Source organism: Pan paniscus, chromosome 17, assembly GCF_029289425.2.
Source record: "Pan paniscus chromosome 17, NHGRI_mPanPan1-v2.0_pri, whole genome shotgun sequence".
In the NCBI taxonomy this organism is placed as follows: Eukaryota; Metazoa; Chordata; class Mammalia; order Primates; family Hominidae; genus Pan; species Pan paniscus.
This window is the reverse complement of record NC_073266.2, coordinates 28,638,879-28,665,812: the sequence shown is the minus strand read 5'-3', so window position 1 is coordinate 28,665,812 and position 26,934 is coordinate 28,638,879. Positions and strand designations below refer to the sequence as shown.

Here is a 26,934-nt window from a genome sequence, read left to right as displayed (position 1 = left end):
GGCTATAAAATTCTCTGAGGATGAGTGGGAATGCTTGGACCCTGCACAGCATCCTCTATACAGGGACCTGATGTTGGAGAGCTACAGGAACCTGGTCTCCATGGCAGGAAGTTCTCTTCCTAACCTGAATATTATCTTCTTGGTGGAGCAAGGGAAAGACCACTGGACAGTGGAGAGTCAAGTGAAAATAGCAAGAAAGCCAAAAGAGTGAGAATGTATCAAAGGTGTGATCAGAGTGGTGCTGCAGCTCAAACAGAAACACATGCAAAGATCTTATCATGGTGGACAGCTTTCATCTGGTAGGGTATCATGATATATATGTCATATTTGCATATATATAGGTTTTCACCTACGGTTCCTGGCTCCTAACTCCCAAACCCTTGTTATAATCTTGGGGCACTTTAGGCCTCAGAAAACAGAATCACTCTCTGAACTTCTCCTGTCCTCCTTTTACCTGCCCAAGGCAGGACTCTAATCTGATCGCAGGTCATTCCAGAGAGAGTCCTGCCCCATCTTCTAGAGGAAGGATGCTACTCAGAGAGGCCAAGAAGAACCTGAACACACAGGCCTTGCTGGGTTTTGATCATGCACTTTTTGTCCAATCACATTTTTACAAGATTGTTAAGAATGCCTGTGTAGGTCGGGCACAGTGGCTCACGCCTGTAATCCCATCACTTTGGGAGGCCGAGGTGGGTGGATCATCTGAAGTCAGGGGTTTGAGGCCAGCCTGACCAACGTGGTGAAACCCCTTCTCTACTAAAATTACAAAAATTAGCTGGGTGTGGTGGTGCATCCCTGTAATCCCAGCTACTCAGGAGGCTGAGGCAGGAGAATCGCTTGAACCCAGTTGCAGTGAGCCGAGATCATGCGACTGCACTCTAGCGTGGGCGACAGAGTCAGACTCTGAGAAAGAAAGAAAGAAAGAGAGAAAGAGAAAGAGAGTAAGAGAGAAGAGAAAGAAAAGAGAATGCCTATGTAATGAAGCCTCTGTCAAAAAAAGGAAAGGAAAGAAAGAAAGAAGGAAAGAAAGAAAAGAGAATGCCTATGTAATGAAGCCTCCATAAAAACTTAAAAGAAAAGTGTTCAGGGCACTTCTGAAGAGCTGAGTTTCCTGGAGAGTGGCGCCCAGGGAGGGCATGGCAGCTCTGTGCCCCTGTCTGCTTACCTTGCCCTAAGCGTCTCTTCATCTGTATGCTTTGCAGTATCCTTTATGAGAAACTGGTCACTATAAGTAAGTGTTTCCTTGGTTTCTGTGAGCCGCTGTAGCAAATTAATCGAACCCAAAGAGGGGTTGGTGGGAACCCCAACCTGAAGCCTGTCGATCAGAAGTTCTAGAGGCCCGGACTTGGGACTGGTGTCTGTGGAGGAGCACTCTTGGGTACTGAGCCCTCAACCTGTGGGATCTGACAGTATCTCCAGGGAGAGAGTGTCAGAATTGAATTGGAGGACACCTAGCTGGTATCTGCTGCTAGTGGTGGGAGAACCCCCCACAGATTTGGTCATAGAAGTTCTCTTCTGTGTTGATGGTTGTGGTGTGAGAACAGAGGAAAAACATGGTTCTAGAGAGTTATCTCCTACACATCTGGCTTCTGGCAACTCTGCTTCCTTCTCTCGGGGGGATATCTTTCCTGTATATGCAATCAAGGAATTATCCGCCAAAGGGAAAAGTAATACAGGAGAAATATTCCACACAGTGTCATTGGAAAGACGTGAAGCCATGACGTTGAAGACTTGCTTCAGGGAAATCCAGAAAAATAGACACTACTTTGAGTGTCAGTGGAGAAGTGATGAAAGCAGTTATAAGAGTGCCTCAAAAAAAATCTCACTGTTAGAAGAGACCAACATGATAGAAGGGATGCAGGCAACAAGCCTATTAAAAATCAGCTTGGATTAAGCTTTCAGTCATATCTGCCTGAACTACAGCTATTTCAAGCTAAAGGGAAAATTTATGAATGTCGTCAAGTTGAAAAGTCTGTCAGCAATGGTTCCTCAGTTTCACCACCCCAAAGAATTCCTTCTAAGCCCAAATCCATATTTCTAACAAGTATGGGACTTACTTAATCTATTCTTCCTTACACAAGAACAGAAAGCACACATTAGGGAAAAACCTTACAAATGAAATGAGTGTGGCAAAACCTTTAATCATGACTCACTCTATGCCGTATATTAGATAATCCATCCCAGAGAGAAATGACATAAATGTGATTTATGTAGCAGGGTTATTAGTCAAAAATAAAACCTTGCACATCATTGGAGAGAGTTTATACTGGAGAGAAACTCTACAAATGTAATGAATGTGACAAGGTTTTCGGTCACAATTCACAACTTGCAAGACATTGGAGAATTCACACTGGAGAAGACCCTTACAAGTGTAATGAGTGTGGCAAAGCCTTCAGTGTGCAGTCAGCACTTACCATCAGGTGGTCCATACTGGAGAGAAGCCTTCCAAATGAAATGAGTGTGGCAAGGTCTTCATGCACAATTCACTTCTCCCACAACATCCAATAATTCGTTCTTGGGAGAATCCTTAACAAACGCAATGATTATGGCAAACCCTTCATCGTGAGTTCAAGCATTAATTGACATCAGAGAGTCCATACTAAAGAAAAATCATAGAACCGTAATGTATGTAGGAGAGGCTTTATCCAGATTTCACACTCACAAGACATCGAAATAAGCATTTTTGATGAAACCACAGAAATGTAATGTGCCTGCTGAGGCTGTCGCCCAAAGATCAAAACTGTAGACCATCAGAGGAGTCAGATGAGGAATGACTCAGTCTTTAGTTCTCCAAGATTAACTTTCGACATTTCATACTGCAGAACAATTACAAGTCAAAATATGTTAAAACTCATGACATGATATCTATCAAAGGTACCAGGATGTTGGGCAGTGGCCAGTTAACTTCAGGTTATGAAATATTTTATTCAATTATTTGAAGATTCTTGAAAAGGCTACTTTACTATTTATGACTTTCAACTTGAACTTTGAAATAAAAGGGACGAAAATCCAGAATATACAAGCAACTCAAACAACTCAACAGCAAAGAAAACCCAAATAAAATGATTTAAATTGGGCAAGGAATCTGAGTAGACATCTCTAAAAAGAAGACATACAGATGGCCAACAAGTTTGTGGAAAAATGCTCAACATCACTATCATCAGGGAAATGCAAATTAAAAACCACAGGAAGATATCATCTCTCTCCAGTTAGAATGGCTATCCTCAAAAATACAAAAAATAACAAGTGCTGGCAAGGGTGAAGAGAAAAGGGAATTCTTGTACTCTGTTGGTAAATTAAGCACTGTGTACATTAGTACAGACATTATGGAAGACAGTAAGGAGGTTTCTCAAAAAAGCTAAAAATAGAACTGCCATACAATCCAGCAGTTCTACTACTGGGTGTTTATGCAAAGGAGAGTGAATCACTATATCAAAGGGATACCTGCACTCACAGATTTATTGCTGCACCATCCACAACAGCCAAGCTATGAAATCAACCCAAGTGTCCATCATCCATCAACAAATGAATGGAGGCTGGCGTGGTGGCTCACACCTGTAATCCCAGCACTTTGGGAGGCCAAGGAGGGTGGATCACCTGAGGTCAGGAGTTTGAGACCAGCCTGGCCAACATGGTGAAACCCCATCTCTACTAAAGTAAATTACAAAAATTAGCTGGGCATGGTGGCACATGCCTGTATTCCCAGCTACTTGGGAGGCTGGGGCAGGAGAATCGCATGAACCTGGGATATAGAGGTTGCAGTGAGCTGAGACTGCGCCACTGCACTCCAGCCTGGTTGGCAGAGTAAGATCCCATCTCAAAAAAACAAAACAAAGCAAAAACGAATTAATGGGTAAAGAAAATGTGGTATATATACACACTGGAATACTATTCAGCCATAAAAAAGAATGAAATCCTGTCGTTCATGGCAACATGGATGAACCTGGAGGACATTTCATTAAGTGAAATAATCCAGACACAGAAGGATAAATACTACATGTTCTCACTCATATGCAAGAGCTGAAAAAAAAGAGCTCATAGAAGTAGAGTAGAATTGTAGTTATTAGAAGCTGGGAAGGGTTGGGGGAGGGAAGGATAGGGAGAGCTTGGTTAACAGTTACAAAGTTATAGCTAGACAGGAGGAAAATATTCTAGTGTTCTGTAGCACTGTAGGATGAATAAGGCTAACAATAATTTAGTGTATATTTTCGAAAAGCTTGAAGAGAGGATTTTGGGTGTTCACAACACCAAGAAATGATAAATGTTCAAGGTGATGAATATGCCAATTACCCTGATTTGATCATTACACATTGCATACGTGTATGTACATATCACTCTGTATCCCATAAGATGCATAATTATTGTGTATCAGCTAAAAATAAAAGGAAACAAAGAACTGAATGAATAATCCTATTTTAAAAGTCATATAAAAATAATTGGGAAGGACATATACCAATTTATTAGCAGTGACTATGGCTGGGTGGTGAAATATGATTGGTTTTTATTTTCTTTCTGGTTTTTTGAATTTTTTTTATGAAATACATATGTTGCTTTTAAAATGGGAAAAGTAATAAAGATATTAACATTTTTGGAATATATTAGGTCTTCCCAGTAGTCTGGATATACATTTTAAACACTTAAAGAAATAAAGGAATAGATGTGGTTTTGATACTACTGGATTTGTCACTTAGAATACTTAGAATTTTCATTTATTGCAATTGTAGGTTGGTAATTAGAACTCTCTAACTATTATTAGCCTTTGGTTTTTGTGGGGATAGTGTGGGAATTGCAGTAGACTTTTCTACTTGGGACTTCGGTAATTGGCCTCTTATTCTTAGAAGATTTAGAGGCTGAGGAAATATTACTATGATGAATGCTAGTTGACTAGGCTGGACTATATGAAAGTAAGGTAAAGAACCCCTGACTCTTTACCCCGAAAACCCCAGGGTCCATCTCCTAATAAGAACATAATGAGGACACCATGATCATACCTACAAAATTAATTTGAATCAGTGATAATATCTTGCATATAGTGTGAATTTAAAATTTTAAAGTTGTTCTTAAAATATCTTTTTGTGGGGGTAGGGGGTACAGGGTCTCGCTCTGTCACCTAGACTGCAGTGCACTGGGGCAATCTTGGAGCTTCACTACCAGCCTCAAACTCCTGGGTTCAAGCTGTCCTTCTGCCTCAGTCTTCTGAGCTGCCGGAACTACAGGCTGTGCCATAATGCTCAGCTGATTTAAAAAAAAAAAATTTTTTTTTTTGTAAAGAAGGAGTCTTGCTCTGTTGCCCAAGCTGGTCTCGAAATCCTGGCCTCAAGCCATCCTCCTGCTTCAGCTTCCCAAAGGGCTAGGATTACAGAAAAAAGAGCCACCACACCTGACCAAATATATTTTAAAGCTGTTTTCCCCCTAATCTGGGATCCAGCCAAGGTTCATATATTGCATTTGGTTGTTTTATCTCTTTCCTCTCAATCTAGATTCTAGAATAATCTCCCTGTATTTTTCTGGTTTGCTTCTCATGACATTGACTTATTTGAAGCATTCAGGCCAGCTTGTCTTACAGAATGTTTCACATTCTACATTTGCCTGATTGTTTTCTTACAATTAAATTCAGACTAAACATTTGTGGCCAGAATGCTGTATAGGTGATGTATCTACTTCTTATTCCATCACTTCAGGAGGCTCTCATACCAGGTTGTCCCACTACTGGGGATGCTTGCTATTTTTTAATGAATAGAAAACTTTCTGTCATTAAAGTCAAGGCTATTGAACATTCCTGGTATTTTTATACTGTTCATGAGCGCAAAGAAAATGCTTTTTAAAAGGAAATATGCAAAAAAGAAAATAGTAAGTGTTTAATGATCTACTGAGGCTTTAAAATCCTTTCTTTTTGGACTTAGAAGGGAGGGAAAAAAATCCTTCCTTTTTTATAGAGAAAACATAAGTATGTGTTAAGCTGCCAATCTTCGTCCTTGCATTTATGCAAGCAGGTTGGGACTTAGATGTAGTATTCTATTAGTTGCTACTAGTGTTGGTTTCATATTAGCATAGTAAATATGTAAGACAACTTTTTCTTTATGCCATTGTAAGACCAAAAACATTACATACCAACATACCAGCTGCTATTTTCACTCTTAATTATTGTAATAAGTTTTTAAAATCCAAGGTTGTATTCTTTCCTGAGATCTGGGGGTATTTTAATAATTGAAGCTAACTGGTTTTAGAAACACAGTCTTTTTTTTTTTTTTTTTTTTTTTTTGAGATGGAGTCTTGCTCTGTCACCCAGGCTAGAGTGCAGTGGTGCGATTTTGGCTCACTGCAGCCTCTGCCTCCCGGGTTCAAGTGATTCTCCTGCCTCAGCCTCCCAAGTAGCTGGGACTACAGGCACCCGCCACCATGCCCGGCTAATTTTTGTTTTATTTTTATTTTATTTTATTATCATATACATATTTTTTGAGATGAAGTCTCATACTGTCACCTGGGCTGGAGTACCATGGTGCCATCTTGGCTCACTGCAACCTCTGCCTCCTGGTTTCAAGCAATTCTCCTGCCTTAGCCTCCCAAGTAGCTGGGACTGCAGGTGCCTGCCACCACGCCGCCACCAGGCCTGGCTAATTTTTTGTATTTTTAGTAGAGACAGGGTTTCACCATATTGGCCAGGCTGGTCTTGAACTCCTGACCTTGTAATCTGCTCACCTTGGCCTCCCAAAGTGCCGGGATTACGGCATGAACCACCGCACCTGGCCAGAAACAGTCTTTTGAATGCCTCCTTTGTTTTGTTTTGTTTTGTTTCAAAACCCCCAGTTGAACTAACAGAAAATGAGAAATATTTTCTTTTGGGTGTCATGAGTCTTCTAGCCCTTTTCTCATCTTAGTGGTTCCCAAGGACCAGGGCTTTTTGGGGTCCTGCTGAGGTGTAGCATTTAACTTGTTTGATTTGTGAATCTTTGTGAAGAAACAATGCAGTAATGTGGAGATGCTGACTCTCTTTTTTCAGGGCATCTTTTATGACCAAAACTGTGCCTTGTGGAAATGAACTTCACAAGTTCCTCATCTGGGACACTGCTGGTCAGGAACGGGTGAGTACATGCTGTTTTTCGGTGAAAACAAGATCCAGTGAAAATAACATCAGTTTCTGAAGGTTTGTTTGCATTAGACAAGACTCTTGGTTGCAGGTGACAGAAACCTAGCTTGAAATGATGTAAGCAAAAAGAAAATGTACTCATTAGCTATGTGAAAAGTCTAAGTGGGTACCTAGGGTGAGGCGGGGCTGAGTTCAGGTCCCCAAATGTGTTGTGAGAGGAGCCCATCTCTCTTATTTCTGTTTCTTTCCATTTAGTGCAGTTGTGGTTGCACTCTCGATTTGGTTCATTTTTAGGCAGACTCACCCTCCCTCCTTACCTCAAGGGTGGTAAGGATGGCCCCAAAAGCATCTCTACACCTACCTTCAGCCTTTTTAGCAACTACTGGGTGAGCATGCACCTCTTCTGCAAGTGGGAACATACATCTTAGTGCCTCTGAGTTCTCACTGGCCTGCCTTAGGCCCCATGCCCACTCCTGAACTTCAGGTGGTACCTTGTTCTTGGGGGTTTGGTGCCCCTACTGGTGGGATCTGGCAGTACACTGACCCCTAGAGGCAAGGGCTGGTGTCAGCCCCACCTGAACCATGTTGTCTGGAAGTCAGGTAGGCTTAGCGCCCCAAGGAAAATCTGAGGTCTCTTACTGGAAAAATGGGTCAATGGATGCTGGGTTATCAAAACAGTGGATGACTTCTCTTTTACTCCTAATTCTCTTAATTTGCTGAAAATACTTATGGAGAAGACTATATATTTTAGAAGGTCATGCCTTTAGATTCAAAAAAGGGAAATGACGAATACTAACACAGTGTCTATTGCTGGATACTTGCATAATAACTAGAGCGTATATTATAAAAGTTGCTGTGTCTTGCTGTGTCTCCCAGGCTGGAGTGCAGTGGCACAATTATGGCTCACTGCACCCTTGACCTCCTGGGCTCAAGAGACCCTCCTGCCTCAGCTTCCTGAGTAGCTGGGACTACAGGCACAAGCCACTGCACCTGGCTGATTTTTTTTTTCCTTTGTAGAGCCGGGGGTCTCGCTATGTTGCCCAAGCTGGTCTTGAACTCCTGGCCTCAAGTAATCCTCCCACCTTGGCCTCCCAAAGTGCTGGGATTGCAGGTGTCAGTCATAATATAAAAGTTGAGGCTGGACGCAGTGGCTCACACCTGTAATCCCAACACTTTGGGAGGCCGAGGCGGGCGGATCATGAGGTCAGGAAATTGAGACCGTCCTGGCTAACACAGTGAAACCCTGTCTCTACTAAAAATACAAAAAATTAGCCAGGTGTGGTGGTGGGCGTCTGTAGTCCCAGCTACTTGGGAGGCTGAGGCAGGAGAATGGCGTGAACCCAGGAGGCGGAGGTTGCAGTGAGCCGAGATCACGCCACTGCACTCCAGCCTGGGTGACAGAGTGAGACTCCAGCTCAAAAAAAAAAAAAGTTGAAACGGATAGCCAGAGATAACCAATACCTTGTCTTAGCCAAGAGCTGTTAGCTTGATTGAAATTATCAGAGTTGATGACTATGGAGTAAAATTGGTAGAATTTTCCCTTGTCTGATCCAAATTCAAATGTCACCTTCTCTACCTCCTTGTTTAAAATGTCACCACCTCATTTTCTTGCCCTACTCCACTCACTTCCTGCTTCATTTTTCTCCACAGTTCTTATCATCTTCCAGTATATTATTTAATTCATTTTATTTTGAGACAGGGTCTTGCTCTGTCACCCAGGCTGGAGTGCAGTGGTGCAATCACAGCTCACCTCAGCCTCCCGAGTAGCAGGGACCACAGGTGCTCACCACCACTCTGGGGTAATTTTTAAATTTTTTTTGTAGAGACGAGGTCTTGCTATGTTGCCCAGGCTGGTCTTGAACTCCTGGGCTCAAGCAGTCCTCCTGCCTTGGCCTTCCAAAGTGCTGGAATTACAGATGTGAGCTACCGTTTGGGGCCTTAATTCAATTATTGATCTGTTTATTGTCTTTCTAAAAGGAAGAATCCAGGATTCAGGATAATCTATAATTTTTATTATCATCTCCTAACTAATCAAATGGTAATTTATATAATTTTCATTTTACCTAAATTCCCTTTTAAAATGAAAGTTCCCATATTTGTAGATTAAAACATTTAAAAAACACTGCTGAAAGAAATCATAGACATAGACACAAACAAATGGAAACACATCCTATGCTCATGGATGGGTAGAATCAATATTGGGAAAATGACCATACTGCCAAAAGCAATCTACAAATTCAATGCAATTCCCATCAAAATAACACCATCATTTCATTCAGGCTGGGCGCGGTGGCTCATGCCTGTAATCCCAGCACTTTGGGAGGCTGAGGTGAGTGGATCATGAGGTCAGGAGTTCGAGACCAGCCTGGCCAATATGGTAAAACCTTGTCTCTACTAAAAATACAAAAATTAGTCAGGCGTGGTGGCACGTACCTGTAGTCCCAACTACTTGGGAGGCTGAGGCAGAAGAATCACTTGAACCCGGGAGGCGGAGGTTGCAGTGAGCTGAGATCATGCCACTACACTCCAGCCTGGGTGACAGAGAGAGACTCTGTCTCAAAAAAACAAAACCAAAAAACAAAAAAACAAAAAACAAAAAAAGCAACTACCGTCATTCTTCACAGAACTAGAAAAAAACAATCCTAAAATTCATATGGAACCAAAAAGAGCCTCCATAGCCAAGGCAAGACTAAGCAAAAAGAACAAATCTGGAGGCATCACATTACCCGACCTCAAACTATACTATAAGGGCATAGTCATCAAAACAGCATGGTACTGGTATAAAAATAGGCATGTAGACCAACGGAATAGAATAAAGAACCCACAAATAAGCCAAATACTTACAGTCAACTGATCTTTGACAAAACAAACAAAAACATAAAGTGGGAAATGGACATCCTATTCAACAAATGGTGCTGGGATAATTGGCAATCCACATGTAGGAGAATGAAACTGGATTCTCATCTCTCACCCTATACAAAAATCAATGCAAGATGGATCAAAGACTTAAATCTAAGACCTGAAGCCATAAAATTCTAGAAGATAACATTGGAGAAGCCCTTCAAGACGTTGACTTAGGCAAAGGAATCATGACCAAAAACCCAAAAGCAAATGCAACAAAGAAAAAGATAAATAGACTTAATTAAACTAAAAAGCTTCTGCACAGCAAAAGAAACAATCTGCAGAGTAAACAGACAATCCACAGAGTGGCAGAAAATCTTCACAATCCATACATCTGACAAAGGACTAATATCCAGATCTACATGGAACTCAACAAAATCAGCAAGAACAAAACAAACAATCCCATCAAAATGTGGTATAAGGACATGAATAGACACTTCTCAGAAGAATTTATACAAATGGCCAATGAACATGAAAAAATGCTCAACATCACTAATTATCAGGGAAATGAAAATCAAAACCACAATATGATACGGCCTTACTCTTGCAAGAACGACCATAATCAAAAAATCAAAATATAATAGATGTTGGCGTGGATGTGGTGAACTCTTGATGGGATTGTAAACTCTTGATGGGATTGTAAACTAGTATAACCACTGTGGAAAACAGTATGGAGATTCCTTAAAGAACTAAAAGTAGATCTACCATTTGATTCAGCAACCCCACTCCTGCGTATCAACCCCGAGGAAGTCATTACACAGAAAAGATACTTGCACACGCATGTTTATTGCAGCACAATTTGCAATTGTAAAAATATGGAACCAGCCCAAATGCCCATCAATCAATGAGTGGATAAAGAAAATGTGGTATATATATACACCATACAATACTACTGAATACTACTCAGCCATAAAAAGGAACTAATGACATTCCAGCAAACTGGATGCAATTGGAGACCATTATTCTAAATGAAGTAACATACTAAACATCGTATGTTCTCATTCATAAGTGGGAGCTAAGCTATGAGGACACAGTGGCATAAGAATGATACAATGGACTTCGGTGACTTGCAGGAAAGGGTGGGAGTGGGGGTGAGGAATAAAAACTACACACTGGGTACAGTGTACACTGCTTGGGTGATGGGTGCACCAAAATCTCAGAAATGACCACTAGAGAATTTACTCTTGTAAGCAAACACCACCCATTCCCCAAAAACCTACTGAAATTTAAAAAAAAATAATAAAATAAAGCTAAAAGAAGCATGCTAAAATATAGCTAAAATATGCACCTAATCTTAATCTAAAATTATAGATGTGGAATTGCTAGTTCAGAGTCTCTGATACATACTGTAAAATCCACCTGTTATTTGGACCCAGTGTTTCACTGTTATGTTCTTTCACTTTTACCCAAATTAAGTATTATATTAAAATGAGAAAGAAAAAATAATCCTTTAAAAAATATATATTTGCTTTCTAATGACTTTAAACTTCTTTCGTATTTTTTAGCCATTTCATTTCTGATCTTAATAATTGAATGATTATAGCTTTACCCACTTTTTTCTTGAGTAATTTGTAAGAATCTCTTAACATTAAATTATACATAATGTCTCCATTTGTTATTTATATTTTAATTTCTATTTTAGGTTTCTAATGGTCAAACTTGTTTTTTAGGGTTAAATCAATAATCCTGTCTTTTATGAATTCTGCTTTAGAATACATGCTTTAAAAGACCTTCAGAATGCTAAAGTAAATATTAATTAAAGTTATATTAAATATTTAAATAAAACACATTTTCTTAAAAATACATTTTAAACAGTTTTAAGAAATAAATTAGGATGAATATTCTGGCCTACAAATGCTAACCTCATTAGAAAGTCTTCTATTTTTCTGCTAAATTGAGAACACAGACTTCTGTGCACGGGAAGCAGCTGCCTGGGGCACCTCTTTAACTCCATCAGCTGTGCCTGCCTAGTCCTCAAATGAGGTGACCCATTCAAGGAAAAATGTCTACTTAGAGACCTCACTTCTTGATATATGTGTGTGTTACTTGTAGTTGATCTGCTGGTTTTTTGTTTGTATTGTTATGTAAACTTAAACAGAGAGAGTTTCTTGATTCTCTTTTTACCTCTGGCTATGAAATAGTTGCTTTTGCAGCTGCCTTTAATGAACACAGTAAGTCAATTTTGCGAATTGCTGGCTTAATGTCAGCGATGCTTCTGCTTCTCCTGCTGGCGGACGTTCCCTGATGACTTGCTGTGTTCCATGTACTGTTCTGAGTGCCTGTGTGTACTGATGCATTCAGCCCTCCTCGCAAAAGCACTTTGAGGTAGAAACTGTCGTTATTCTCATTTGCAGGTGAGGTCATTGAGACACAGAGACATTAAGTAACTTGCACAATGTCGCAGAGCTAATAAGGTGTAAAGCTGAAAATTGAATCCAGCAGTCTGGGTCCTGAGCTTTGTAGTTTTATTTTGATTGAAAAATCACACAAAAAACCATATGGTTGAAAGTAAAACTATCCAAACTCCCACTACCCAGATATTTCCACTATGGATATTAGATGATCATTCTTCAGATATCTCTACGTGATTGATAATTTTATATCAATGGGATTGTGATTCTTTATAACCTGCTGTTTTCTTTTGATATTACAGTGTCACAAAGGAAAGATTTCTGTGTGATCAAAACAGAATGTTTAACACTTACCTCTAACAGGCTATTCAAGGAATAGTCTTTTGATGAAACTTGAAATCTGCGAAAATGACTATTGTAGTTTGTAGATTGTTCCACTTACCATCGCAAAGAAAAATACCAGTGGGAAGTTTTCAGATGACCATATTTCTAATTATTGTGATTGCTTTTCCTAAAATTTGACTTTTAGAGGTTGTAGACATCTGACTCCATTGATACATCCATAATTTTAAAGAAACCACTAGCATTATACGTGCAAGGCATGACTCCACAGTAGGGATATTCTTTCTTTATACTTCAAGGAAGACGGATTTAGTTTGGGATAACGATTTTAAAGTGAACATTTTTAGAGTCTAGATTTGTGGAGAGTGTGTGACTGATATCCATGTGGCTATGTGGTCACCTGATCTCCCCAGCCCTCGACGGCCTGATTTCATTATCCTTGGGCTGTCCTTGTCTGGTGTCCTCTGGTGGAGTCTTGCATCTCTCCAGTAATGGCAATTTTTCAATTGTTTTGGCAGCTTGTTGCTGGCTTTAATTGTGCTTGTAATGATGTTGCCTAATGTTTGAGCTAAAAATAAATTCCCTGCTGTTGCTTGTGCCTATTGCTATGTTCTGTCTCATTAGTTATTGGAGTCCCGTGAATTTTATTACCCCTCTTTATCATCATAGAAATGTTATTGTTCTTTTAGTTTTCATAATTTTAAACAAACAATCACTTTGGGTTTATGATTTGACAATATAAAGACAGATTTCTTTTTTTCTTTCTTATTTTATTTTATTTTATCTTTTTAAGACAGGGTCACACTCTGTCACCCAGGCTGGAGTGCAGTGATGCAATCATAGCTCACTGCAACCTCAAACTCCCAGGCATGGTCAGTCCTCCTGCTGCAGCCTCCTGAGTAGCTGAGACTACCAGTGTATGCCACCATGCGCAGCTAATTTAAAAAAAAAAAAAAATTGGGCCAGACACAGTTGCTCACACCTGTAATCCCAGCACTTTGGGAGGCCGAGGCAGGCGGATCACGAGGTCAGGAGTACGAGACCAGCCTGGCCAACATGGTGAAACCCCGTTTCTACTAAAAATAGAAAAAGTAGCTGGGCGTGGTGGCACATGTAGTCCCAGTTACTTGGGAGGCTGAAGTGAGAGAATCGCTTGAACCCAGAAGGCGAAGGTTGCAGTGAGCTGAGATTGCACCACTGTACCCCAATCTGGGTGAAAGAGCAAGACTCCACCTCAAAAAAAAAATTTGTTAGAGATGAGGTCTTGCTATGTTGTGCAGGCTGGGCTTGAACTCCTAGCCTCAAGCAATCCATTTCACTTGGCTTCCCAAAGTGTTGGGATTATAGGCGTGAGCCACCAAGCCTGGCCAAAGACATAGATTTCTGTGTCCTTAAAGGAAGAAAGCTCCACTCAGTGCTTTGCTTGTGTTCATGATTCAATATTTATTTATTTGTGGAATGATTGCACCAAGTTCTGCCTAACATACACAGCATTCTGGTTAATGCCCTACTTACTGCCCAGTAATAATTCTGTCTTATATTTGTGGTACAAATTTGTACTCTTGGAAAATTATTTTTTCTTCTCCTGAGCACAGGAATCTCAAAGGATCCTCCTCCTCTTTGTATAAGAGAGTATTCATTCTATTTATTTTTATTTATTTATTTTAGAGACAGGGTCTCACTCTGTCACCCAGGCTGGAGTGCCATGGCATGATCATAGCTCACTGTAGTCTCAAATTCCTGGGCTCAAGCGATTCTCCCGCCTCAGCCTCCAGAGTAGCTGGGACTACAGGTGCGCCACCGTGCCCAGCCTATTCATTCTTGATACTGTCTGAATGTTGCTTTTGCTTTTTTAATCCAACTGTGTGTCATGGGCATCCTATCTCATTCATTCAGTGGTGATATGGTAATTCATAGGGTGCGTCTATTAACAAAAATGTTTTTTGAAAAATTTAACCATTTCCCAGTTGAATCCCATTTGTTGGAAGCTTGACATTAGTAAGATTTGTGCATGGTGTGTTGTACCACCAAGGACTATGAAGAGAGGAAGAGTGCCATTGGGCTCCCTCTGTTGTACCATCAGTGTGGCCTTTGGGAAGTTTTTATCCTGTCCTCTTGGAATGGGTTATTGTGCTGGTTTCTGCTTCACACCAAGCTGTGAACAGTACAGAGTAGCAGGTCAGCAGGCACCTTTGCAAGGATGTACACAGGAGCCATGCCTAGAGTGGTCCATAGCCGACAGAAGGTAATTTACCTGCCCAGCTCCCTGCAGGAGCCTAGAGTCAACACATAGAGTGGCTTTTAGCAAGAGGAACTGAAAAGCAACATTGTCATAAATAAGGCATGGGTTCATGAAGAGGTGAAGAGCTGGGGATAATACTTTAATCTGCCAGCAGCCCCTCCTGGGTTCTCTTGCTCTATATACCATGGAGGACCAACTTCTTCCAACCTGAAACTTTCTTCAGCCATCTCCCTTCCATTTTTTTCCACCGTGCTATACTTTTACACAGTTCATGACGTTCCAACACAAATTTCCCATTAAAAAACCTGAAGCTGTAGAGCTAATGTTTGACTTTCCATGGCTCTGAAGATATATTTATTCCTTCCTCTTGTCTCAGACGGCCCCTCCCCATGTTGGAAAATGGTTTCTAAAAAGAGCCCAGTGAAGCGGCAGTGGTGGAATTCTCTGTACTTTTTCCTTGGCAGGGAGTTCTTTCCCTGACCCCCTTCTTACCTGTTCTAGACCCACTCAAGCTTCTGTCTCTGAGCTTTCTGTCCTCATTCTCTGTTGGCCTTGGAAGCAGATGAGCCAACTTTCATCTTTTCTGGATAACCCACTTTAGAGCTTTAGCAGTTAGAAATCAAATTCACTGAAAATTGCTTTTGTCCACATTTGTTTCTGTGTTGACTATCAGTATGTGGAGTATGACCAGCCTCTTTTCTTTATTTAAAAACAGCTTTACTGAGATCCGATTCATGTACCATACAATTTATCCATCTAAAGTACGCACCTTGGTGGGTTCTGATGTGTTCCGAATTGTTCAACCATCAGCACAATCCATTTTAGAGCATTTTTATCAGTCCAGAAAGAAACGCTTATGAATTAGCAGTCACTCCCAGTTCCCCCTGTACATCCCCCAGCCCTGGGATACTTTCTGTCTCTAGATTTGCCTAATCTGGACATTTCACACAAATGGAATCATACAACCTGTGGTTCTTTGTGACTGGATCCTTTCACTTAGGATAAGATTATCAAGGTTCACCTTGTGGTGTGGGTCATAAGAGTATTTCCTTTTTATGGCAGAATAATATTCCATTGTCTGGATAGACCACATTTTGTTTAGCCACTCATCAGTTGATGGATATCCACTTTCCCCCAACTTTTTGGCTATTATGAATAGCTGTGAACATTCATGTACAATTCTTTGTGTAGATTTTTTTTTTTTTTTGAGATGGAGTCTTCTCTGTCGCCTAGGCTGGAGTACAGTGGCATGATCTTGGCTCACTGCATCCTCTGCCTCCTGCTTTCAAGCGATTCTCCTGCCTCAACCTCCCCAGTAGCTGGGATTACAGCCAGCTGCCACCATGCCCAGCTGATTTTTTGTATTTTTAGTAGAGACAGGGTTTTACCATGTTGGCCAGACTGGTCTCAAACTCCTGACCTCAGGTGATCCACCTGCCTCGGCCTCCCAAAGTGTTGGGATTACAGGTGTAAGCCACCGTGCCCGGCCAGATGCATGTTTTTAAAAATCTCTTAGGTATGTATCTAGAAGTGAAATTGTTGGGTCATATGGTAACTCTATGACTAGCATTTAGAGGAACTGCCAAACTGTTTTCCAAAGTGGAAAACTAGCAGTGTGTAAGGCTTTAGTTTCTCCATATTCTCACCAACACTTGTCTTTGCCTAACCTAAGGTCGTAAAGGTTTACTCCTGCATTTTCTTCTGAGAGTTTTATAGTCTTAGCTCTCACTTTTATCCCTGTGATGCATTTGGAGTTAATTTCTGTCCATGTTGTAAGGACAGGATCCAGCTTCATTCCTTGCAGGCAGCTGTCCAGTTGTCCCAACACAGTTTATTGAAAAGATTATTCTTTGCCCGATTGTCTTGGCATCTTTATTGAAAATCACCTGACCATAAATTTGAGGCTCTGATTCTGGACTCTCAGTTCTATTCCTTTGATATACATTTTTTCTCCTTATGCCAATACCACATTGTCTTGATTACTGTAGCTTTGTAGTAAGCTTTCAAATTGGAAAATGTGAGTTCTCCAACTTCGTTCTTTTTCAAGATTGTTTTAGCTATTCTGTGTATGTTGCATTTCCAAATGAATTTTAGGATCAGCTTGTAAATATTTATCAAAAGAATCCAACTGGGATTTTGGTCAGGATTATGTTGACTTTGTAGATGACTTTGGGGTTACCTGCTCCTTAAACCTGTAAATTATCAATGATAAGCAAGTTGCCAGCTGTCTTTCAACTCTTTGGAATTTACATGTAGGTTAGAAATGCTGACCTCAGAGAAAAAATTTTGAATAAAGAGTTAGGTCAGGCACAGTGAATCATACCTTTAATCCCAGTACTTTGGGAGGCCAAGGTGGAAGGACAGCTTGAGCCCAGGAGTTCAAGATAAGCCTGGGCAACATAGTGAGACCCTGTCTCTACAAAAAATAAAAAACTACCTGGGTGTGGTGGTGCATGCCTATAAGAGGGAGCCACACTGACATCCTCCAGGAGCCCACGGTTTAATGCATGCAGTCAGGAGATCTGGCCACCCCAGGCTGTTCAGCCATACCACTTGTTCACCTCCTTCAGATTAATTTTGCAAGTGACTGCCAGTCTGCATGGTTTGAAAGGTTAGGTGTTTGGAGATCATGTGCCCAGAGGGCTGGGATGCACTGGCACAAAGCTGTGCGGAATCGCTGGGTCTGAATGGGTCCTTGAGAAAGCAAAGGAACTGGAGGCAGCAGATAGCTGAGGTCAAATTCAGGCTTTACAGACATCCAAAGAAACTCTTTTGCTGTCTTTCCTGCTTTCTTCAGGGCCCCAGCATCTATGGTCAAAAAAGTGGTTCACTATTCATAGGCCATTAGTAAAGTCAGAGGAAATTTTGACCTTTGGAAGTTCTTGAAGAATGGAGCCTCTTACAAGCTCAGAATGAGCAGCTCCTTTCTTTCTCCTGCAGGCATTGGAAATACAGTCCCAGCTGCAACACCAGCCAGCAGCACAGCCCGGAATCCTGCTCCTGACCTGCACCATCCCCACCAGCCCACGATAGAACGTTTTTGTAGGCATTCCTCCTCATGGGAGAGGATAGAGTACATGCGAGTTTTTGCTCTCCTCCCACCCTTTCACAAGAGCACTGTGCTTTCTTTTCTTCTCTTTTTCCTTTCTTTTTCTTTTTAGACAGGGTCTTGCTGTGTCACCCAGGCTGGAATGCAGTGGTGCAATCATAGCTCACTGCAGCCTTGACCTCCTGGACTCAAGCAATCCTCCTGCCTTAACCTCCCGAGTAGCTGGGACTATAGGCACCAGCCACTATGCCTGGCTAATATTTTTTGTTTGTGTTTTGTTCAGAGATGAGGTCTCACTATACTGTCCAGGCTGGGATGACTGTGCTTTCTACCAATGCAAACTGAGATCCCGGCAAGGGAAATATTCCCTTCCTCCATGCCCCTAGTAACTCTCTTGAAAGAGAAAACTGAGTGATGATTGTGTGGGGAGGAGGCAGGCCTGGAGCTTGAAGATAGGGTTTATGCTGTTAAAGTGAGATAAACAGCTGTGGTGAGGGCCATGCCTGCTGAGCTCCTTTAAGGAGAAGCCCCAGGAATCCTTCATTAAGCACTTTACAGCTGAAGAGTTTCATTGATATTTGAAAATTGGTGCTGGAAACTACAAAAGCAAAGTGTGAGCAGAGGTATTGGAGAGGGGCATGAGGGGACCCTGACGGCAGCTGTGCAGGTGGAGCAGGGACTGCCTTGGTCCACAGACGTGGCCCCCAGAACTGTCATGCCATTTGGGGGGGTCGTGTCCTGTAAGAAAATAGGAATCTAGGTGCAGAACAGCCATCCTGGGTGTCAGAATGCCAGTGACAGAAGAGAAGGAGGAAGGACATGTTCATATACGAAGATACCTTTCCGGAGTTCTTAGGGAAACACTGTAAACAGCTCTGCCCTGAGCCCGGGAGGTGGCCATGCTGGCAGTGAGGGATGTGGCGTGGGCCGTGGGAACACAGAGGCGGCCAGAGGGGAAAGCCTCAGAGCTGCGTGGACAGGCTTCTTCTGCTTACACATGGGCTTCTGCCCTGCTCTTGCCCCTCGGGGGTTCTTTTGTCACTGGAGACCCTGCTGTTGCCCTTTGCTCTCCAGTGCGTGTCCCCTTCTTCCATATGCCCCCTCCTTGGTGGGGACAGGCTGCTCTGGGAGGTACAGTGACTGCGCTAGATGAACACCTTCCCAGGTCAGGCAATGACATTTTGCTGGTGTGTGTTTTAGTCTGGGATGCCCTGAGTAGCTTCTAATTATGAGGCACTGTCTGTGCCTCTTGGGCGGAGGCCAAGTTTCCATTCTGCCAACTCTCAGAGGACGTGGGGCCAAGACACAGAGCCACTGAGACAGGAGTTTCAGGGGGTCTGGAGGTGGATTTGCCGAGAATCTAAGAAGCGCTTCAACTAGTTTCGTTTCCTCTCCTCCCTTCCCCTCCCTTTCCCTTCTGTCCTCTTCTTTTCTTTTATGGAGCTAATTTCCTACGTCTGGCTAAAATACAGTAGAAAAGCCCTACAAAGCCTATGAGTGTCACTCTTGAATAGGAAATTAGCAAATAGACTTTGTTTGGTAACAGAAGAACCTGCTCCTGAGGCGCTGACAGCCTGTCCTAACAGAGGCAGCTGGGCTGCAGTGAGCACGGACCTGCGGTAAGAAGACCTCTGCATCCAGAGTGGCCCGGTGGAAGGTGCCAGACTCCTCCTCACTCCAAAAAAAGAGGACGCTTTTTGAGGGCAGGGACCTTGTTACCTTCTTCACTTTCTCTTTTTGTTTCCAGTTGTTGCTGTAACAGATTGCCACACGCTCAGTGGCTTAAAACAACACAGATAGACTCCCTTAGAGCTATGAAGGTCAGAAGTCAGAAATGGGTCTCATGCCTGTGGTCCCAGATACTTGGAGGCTGAGATGGGAGGATCACTTGAGCCCAGGAGTTCAAGACCAGCCTGGGCAACATAATGAGACTCCCATCTCTACAAAAAGTTTTTAAAAAATTAGTCAGGTGTGGTGACATGCAGCTGTAGTCCCAGCTACTCAGGAGACCGAGACAGGAAGATCACTTGAGCCCAGGAGGTTGAGGCTGCAGTGAGCCGAGATTGCACCACTGCACTCCAGCCTGGGCAACAGAATGAGACCTTGTCTCAAAACAAAAACAAAAACATAAAAAGATTTAAAAAAAAAGAAATAGGTATCACTGGAATAAGATTAAAATATCTGCAGGCCTTAATCCTTCCTGGAGGTACAAGGGCAGAATCTTGTTTCCTTGCCTTTTTCAGAGACCACTCGCATTCCTTGGCTTGTAGCCCCTTCCTTTGTCTTCAGAGCCAGCAGAGTAGCATTTTAAATCTCTCTCCCACTCCCCTGCCTCTCTCTTTCACTGTTGAGGAGCCTTGTGAAGACACTGGGCCCACCCAAGGAATGCAAGATAATGTCCTCATATGAAGGTCAGCTGATGAGCCCTATTCCACCTCCCATGTAACCTAACATAGTCACAGGTGATGGGGATTAGGACATGGACCTCTTTGGGGGACACTATTCTGCCCACCACACTCCAGTTTCTCTGCTGCTCAGAACAGTGCCTGCCACATACTGAGCGTTCAAACAGTGAGATACTGTTTGTTGAATGAATGAATACATTTGATGTAAACCTGTGTCTTAATTATATCAACTGAAGCAACGTTTCATTTCAGAGAAGCAACACAGGAATGGAAAATGCATGGAATTTGGAGTCAAGACCTGTGTTCAAAGTCTTTTCCACCATTTAAGAGCTGTGTGTCGACTGGGCACAGTGGCTCACGCCTGCAATCCCAGCACTTTGGGAGGCCGAGGCGGGCGGATCACGAGGTCAGGAGATCGGGACCATCCTGGCTAACATGGCGAAACCCTGTCTCTACTAAAAAAATACAAAAAAAGTAGCCAGGTGTGGTGGCAGGCGTCTGTAGTCCCAGCTACTCGGGAGGCTGAGGCAGGAGAATGGCGTGAACCCGGGAGGCGGAGCTTGCAGTGAGCCGAGATGGCGCCACTGCACTCCAGCCTGGGCAACACAGAGAGACTCCGTCTCAAAAAAAAAAAAAAAAAAAAAAAAAAAAGAGCTGTGTGTCTTTGGGCAATTCACTTAACCATGCTGAGCCTCAGTTTTCTCATCTGAGTAACAGGAACAACTCTGTCTTCTCTCCCTGGTTTCACAGGGTTATTGACTTTTATTACATGCATTCAGTCATTAAATATTTGTCGAGTCCTTGCTATGGTCCAGATAGGGATTCAGGGAAGGGTTCTCAGGGAGGGTGGCAGTTGATTAAAGGTGTGACAGAAGTGAGGGAGGGGCCTTGAGGATGCTGGTGGAGGAGGGTCCAGGCTGCTAGAAGGCGTCAGGGAAGGTGTGGAGGCTCGGTGGGCCTGCCTCTGTGTTTAGGGAGCAGCGAGAAGGCCGGGGCTGGAGACAAGCAGGGGAGGGGCCCGAGAAGGGACCAGGGCCCACCCAAGATGCCACAGAATGGAGCTTGGCTTTTATACTAAGTTTGAAGGATTCTGAACAGGGAAGTGAAACAATTGGATTTATATAGGAAGAAATCAATCACTCTGATGTTCAGTTAACATAAGATGATGTCAAGTATTTGCTTCAAAAGACTCCAGGGGTAGGAATGGAGCGGGAGGTGAGACGAGGTAGAAAGGAAGCCAGTGGTCCATGTGTTAGTGGTGATCTTGAAGTCAGGGGATGAGAAGATGGAAGTCCATTATTCTAGTCTCTTTTCTTGTGGATATGCTTGAAAATTTCCACAGTGAAAGTTAAAAATAAATACATTCTGTGGTCAGTGTAAATAAATATCATAATCCAGCACTTCAAAACAGGATCTCTCTGGTGGCTGTGTGGCCAGTTTGGAGCTCACTGGATATCTGAAGGCTCTTGTGGAAACTTTGGACTTCCAGTCAAGGCAAGACGAACTTTGCTCGGACAGGAGGGAGGTGCGGCTGCGTGAGAGCTGGGGCTGGGTCTGAAGGCCGTGCTGGCTAGCCTGGGTTGGCACACAGCAAAGTGCAGAGTCCGGGGCTCTAGGCACATTGGGGTAAATGACACCGTATGTTTTTGAGTGCATCTGGTGTGATGGGGCCTGTTCGGAGGCCTCCTCAGGGCTGTGCAGTGAAGATACTGTCCCACACATTGGGGTCTTGTCTTGAACATGGTACGCTTACTGTGGCCCTGAGGCTAAGGATGGGAGAGACCAAACCAACCTGGGCAGATCGGAGAGAGGGCAAGATGAGACTAACTTTCTATGATCGTCGTGGCCATCCTGGCTTTCCCCGCAAATGCATAGCACGGTGGCTGTGTATGATGTGAATAGACATACCTAGGAGTGGGGTGGGGAATAGTTCTGGAGTTTTAGGAAACTCCACTTGTTTGCCAACATGCAGGTATATGAGCTGACGTTCACTGCCCTTGGACAATTTCATGGGTGGGAAAAAATGCATTTCTACAGCATCTTAAATCATTGATTTCTTTTTTATACATTATTCTAGGGATTGGAATATTCCAGTTCATTACATTGTCTTTTAAAAAAACACTAATCCAGCGGGGTGCAGTGGCTCATGCCTTTAATTCCAGCACTTTGGGAGGCCAAGGCAAAAAGATCACTTGAGCCTCGGAGTTTTCAAACCAGCCTGGGCAACATAGCGTGAACTTGTCTCTATAAAAACTTAAAAAAAAAAATTAACTGGATATGGTGGCACACACCTGTAGTCCCAGGTACCTGGGAGGCTGAGATGAGAGGATTACTTGAGCCCAGGAGGTTGAGGCTGCAGTGAGCCGTGGTGGCACCACTGTACTCCATCCTGGACGACAGAGCGAGACCCTGTCCCAGTCAATCAATAAAAGTAATCCATGCCTTCCTCCCAACATCGTTTTTGTGGAAAGATGTTTGGATTTGTGTTGTGTCATTTTCTGCTAAATGAGGCTTGCAGCACATTTGTCAGAAAGGAGTCAGGTGCTCATCAGGTCTCTTCTAAAACCCAGCTTCCTCCTGGTACTGTTGCTTCCTCCTGGTACTGTTGCTTCAACCCTTGGATCCCTGAATGCTGAGAAAGCTTTTTGGCTCTAACAACACATTCAAAGAAAAATGAAAGAAAAGGAAAAAAAGAAAAAGACACCCCCTGTCATTGCAGAAGTAATGTATTATGATATAATAGAAAGGTTTTTTGAATAATTCAGAAACAGCAAAGCAAGTGGTGGTTTGTCTGTACTGCCATTATTCAGAGAGAACATCTTAACAGTTCGATGTATTGTCTCCCAGTCCCGTTTCATTCAACTCTGCATACACTCGGGTTTTAGGACATCTGAGTAGGCATATTAACTAGGCCTCTGCTTTTCTGTGGAGAGAGAGGGTCTATGTAAAAGTCGGAAGCATTCTTCTGAATGGCACAGAAAGAACATTCAGTAATGTGTTTTTCCATTCACCTTTTGCCAGCTGAGAATGTTGAGAATTTCAGGAATTTTCTTCTACCCCTTCTCTCTTTGTTTGAATCCCAGTGGACCTTGGGCTCTTTTTGGCATCTGCCCTTGACTCTCCCTTATGGTGGCCTTGCACCTGACCTGCCACAGAGCAGCATAGGCGCCCAGGCCGAGCCTGAGCGACTCAACAGGGACAGAGCGTCCTCTGGAAATCATAATACAAAGCCCATCACTCCGAGTTCCTGGACCTGATGCCAGAGCATTCTGGCTTGGATAATTCTCATCTGGGAGGCAGAGCCCAGCTGGAGCTGTGCTTGTTGGGAAACTTCATGTATTTTCCACCACTGCTCATTCCCAACTTGCAGGATTTTGCTGCTGTAGAATTTACGATGCCACAAACCTGCATTTAAGGAATGTTGCCTGAGGCAGAGTAGGTGGTCTAAAGGGTTAGGAGATTTCCTGGAATAAGACTTTCCACTGTGCTGCTGAGGTGTGTGTGTGTGTGTGCACGCGTGGGTGTGCGAGCACATAAGGCAGTACAGGATGGGAAAACAAGTGTAGTACACACTACAGGGAAGGCGAGAGCCTCCATCCTGAGCCTGTTTTTACCTTGGCCGTGAGCTCTGGAGGGTTGTCACAGAGCTGGAAAAACCTCAGCTTTGTCTCTGACCCCACCCACTGCACCAGTTTCACAAAATAAGAAAAGTAGGATAGAGCCAAGCCAAGCCTCAGGACTCTCTTTGAGTCCAGTTCTCTTCACTTCCCCAAAGGTGATTCTTGATCACGCTAGGTCCCTAGATGTTAATAAATACTACTTGAAAAAAAGATTTTAAAAATGAATGGGAATTCTGAACTAAAACCAAAATAAATAGGTTTCTTTACTGTAGAAAATTTTCAGAGCCTTTAATGCACTAATTATGCTTTGTAAACCTCCAGGGAAGCATTATTATATGTGGTGTTTCTCAAACTTATTTGGCCAGGAAACCTTTTTTCCTGGCCACCTCCACGTGGCCTGGTGTTCTGCAGAAGACCCTCAGGAAAATACCACACTAGGCTGTCTTGCCTCATGTGCCATTTAATATTTTACAAACACCTAAGTCTAATTGCTGCTGGATATTCCATCATATGGCTAAGCCAAAATTTGTGTGTCCATTCTTTAATTGTTAGACATTGAGATTGCTTACAGTTTTTCAGCATCATTGATAATTCTCAAATGAATTCTGGTTACTTTGTAACCATCTCTGATTATTCCCTTAAGAGGTGGAATTGTCAAATCAAAGTATCTGAACATTTGCAAGATTCTTGAAACACATTGTCCAGCTGCTTTCCAGAAAGGTCATGCTCGTTTATTTTCTACCAGCTGCGGGCAGGGTTAATGTCCATCTGCGAAAGCTGAGCAGCCGGAGAAGCTCCAAGAGCCTGAAGAAGGCCGTTCCCGTCTCCCCTGCCACAGGGACCTCCAGCAATTAGAAAACAAATAATCACACACACTAAGGACATAAACAGCTATTTCTTTTGAGGAGACACACTGGGTTTTCACAGTTCCCTGTGCCGTTTCTAAATAATTGAATGACATCTGAAAAATTTCTCAACATTTTAATTTGGTCTTCTAGATGTTTTGCTGGGTAGTCAGGGAAGAAGGGATTTTGAATTGGCATCTGTTGTGCTAATTTTCAAATAACCTTTCAAGGTAAGATGTAAAAATAAAGCTTTATCAGCCTCTTGTGACTGTGAACTTTATTTCCAGAAGAATCTTTTTATGTGAGCATTCCATCAGTCTTATTTCTGACCCCACAGGAATTGAATTATGTCATGTTGAGGACTGAGGCTGATTGTGGTGCTTTTGTTTTCTATTTGTAAGGGGGAAAAGCATAAACATTGTAGACTAGAAGTGATTTATCTTTTTGTCCTCCACCAAGATCACCCTTTGGTCAATGCATTATTGGGTTTTGGAACTGAGACGTGAACTTCTAACTCATTAAAACCCTCAAGTCCCCAGCAATAAAGTCATTTAAGTGGCTTCACCAACAGAGATTTATTTCAAAGCGATTCCATTTGGAGGAAGGAAAGAATGCGTAATGCATTATATACCAAGATCTCTTCAATAATTCATGAGACCTCCATGCCAGTGACCGTTTTAGATTCAGTTCATGGTGTTTTAGCCTAAAATGAACTCTCTCTGTCTTAGAAGACACCCGCAGTTTGCTCCTCTTTGAGCTTGAGTCCATGAATATCTTTACTTTTGGGAAATAAAGTTTGTATTGACTGCTACTTTGTGTGTTTACATGAACCACTCTTATATGGAGGCTATTTTGAAAAAAATGGGCATTTTATATAATTGGGGTAAAAGGATACTTTATTGGCAAGTATTGATCCAATGATGAGTATCGTGGGAAAGAAAATAATGAGTTAGGGTTTTGTCGCTTGCCAGAAAAGCTTCAGGATCCACTTCTCCTTCCTCCCTGCTCTCTCCCCGCTGCCCAATAAAAACAGCTGCTTTGTTCAAAACTTAAAAACCATATTATTTAAAACTCATTGTAAAAATTTATGCTATACAGATGCTTATAAGGAAAATGTAAAAATCGCTGGAAATCCCACCTGTTAAGATTTAGAGGAACCTCGTGTTATTCCTGCTCACAGAGACATACTCCCACATACATTTTACCCTACATTATATTATCATATAATGATAAATTAACCACATAATAAATGATAAATTATATGCTATATGTGCTGTTTTGAGACTATTTTTCATCTAACAGTATGTCAAAGATCTCTTTTCCTATAAATAAAAATCATCATTTTAATGGCTATAGAATATCATTACATACATATATGTATTAATCTGTGCACAAAATAACATAGACTGGGTGGCTTAAACAACACACGTTGATTTCTTACCATATGGGAGCTCGGAAGTCCAAGATCAAGGTGCTGGCAGATTCAGTGCCTGTGAGGGCTCCCTTTCTGGTATGCAGATACTCGCCTTCTTGCTGTATCTCACATAGGGGCAGGGCAGGGAGAGAAGAGAGATCTGGTCTCCTTCTCTCCTTATAAGGGACTAATCCCATCTGTGACCTCATCTAACCCTAATTACCTCCTAAAGGCCCCACCTCCTAATACCACCACGTTGGGAGTTAGGGTTTCAATACATGGATTTTAGGGGAGACACAAACATTCAGTTCATAACATTATACCATGAGTCAATTCCCATTTGCTCCCATAAACAGCACAGGGATGTGTCTTCCTGTGTGTGATGGTCACTCCAGTATATATTCCTCTAAGTGGAATTGCTGGGTCAAATGGGACACACATTTCAACTTTGGATTATATTACCAACAGTTGCTTTGAAAGAAGATATTCAGCACATTCCATGTAGAGTATGTGTGCCTCCCTTCCCAAACCTACACCAACACTGAACAGCACAAATCTTTTTACAATTTAATAATTTATAAGTGTCTCCTTATTTTTATTGGTGTTCTTCCAATTCTAATTGAACATGTTTTAAAATATTTGTTGGCAATTTATATGTCTTCTGTGATTTACCTTTAT

The 26,934-nt window shown here is 42.3% G+C and overlaps 1 protein-coding gene across 1 annotated transcript in view; it reads left to right on the top strand.

Moving 5' to 3' along the window:
• Positions 1-26,934, top strand: part of RAB31 (RAB31, member RAS oncogene family) — a 153,870-nt gene that overhangs the window by 76,824 nt on the left and 50,112 nt on the right. Inside the window, exon 3 of the mRNA XM_034943805.3 lies at positions 7,001-7,082. Coding sequence (XP_034799696.1) covers positions 7,001-7,082 — 82 coding nt within the window. The remainder of the gene's footprint in view (positions 1-7,000; positions 7,083-26,934) is intronic.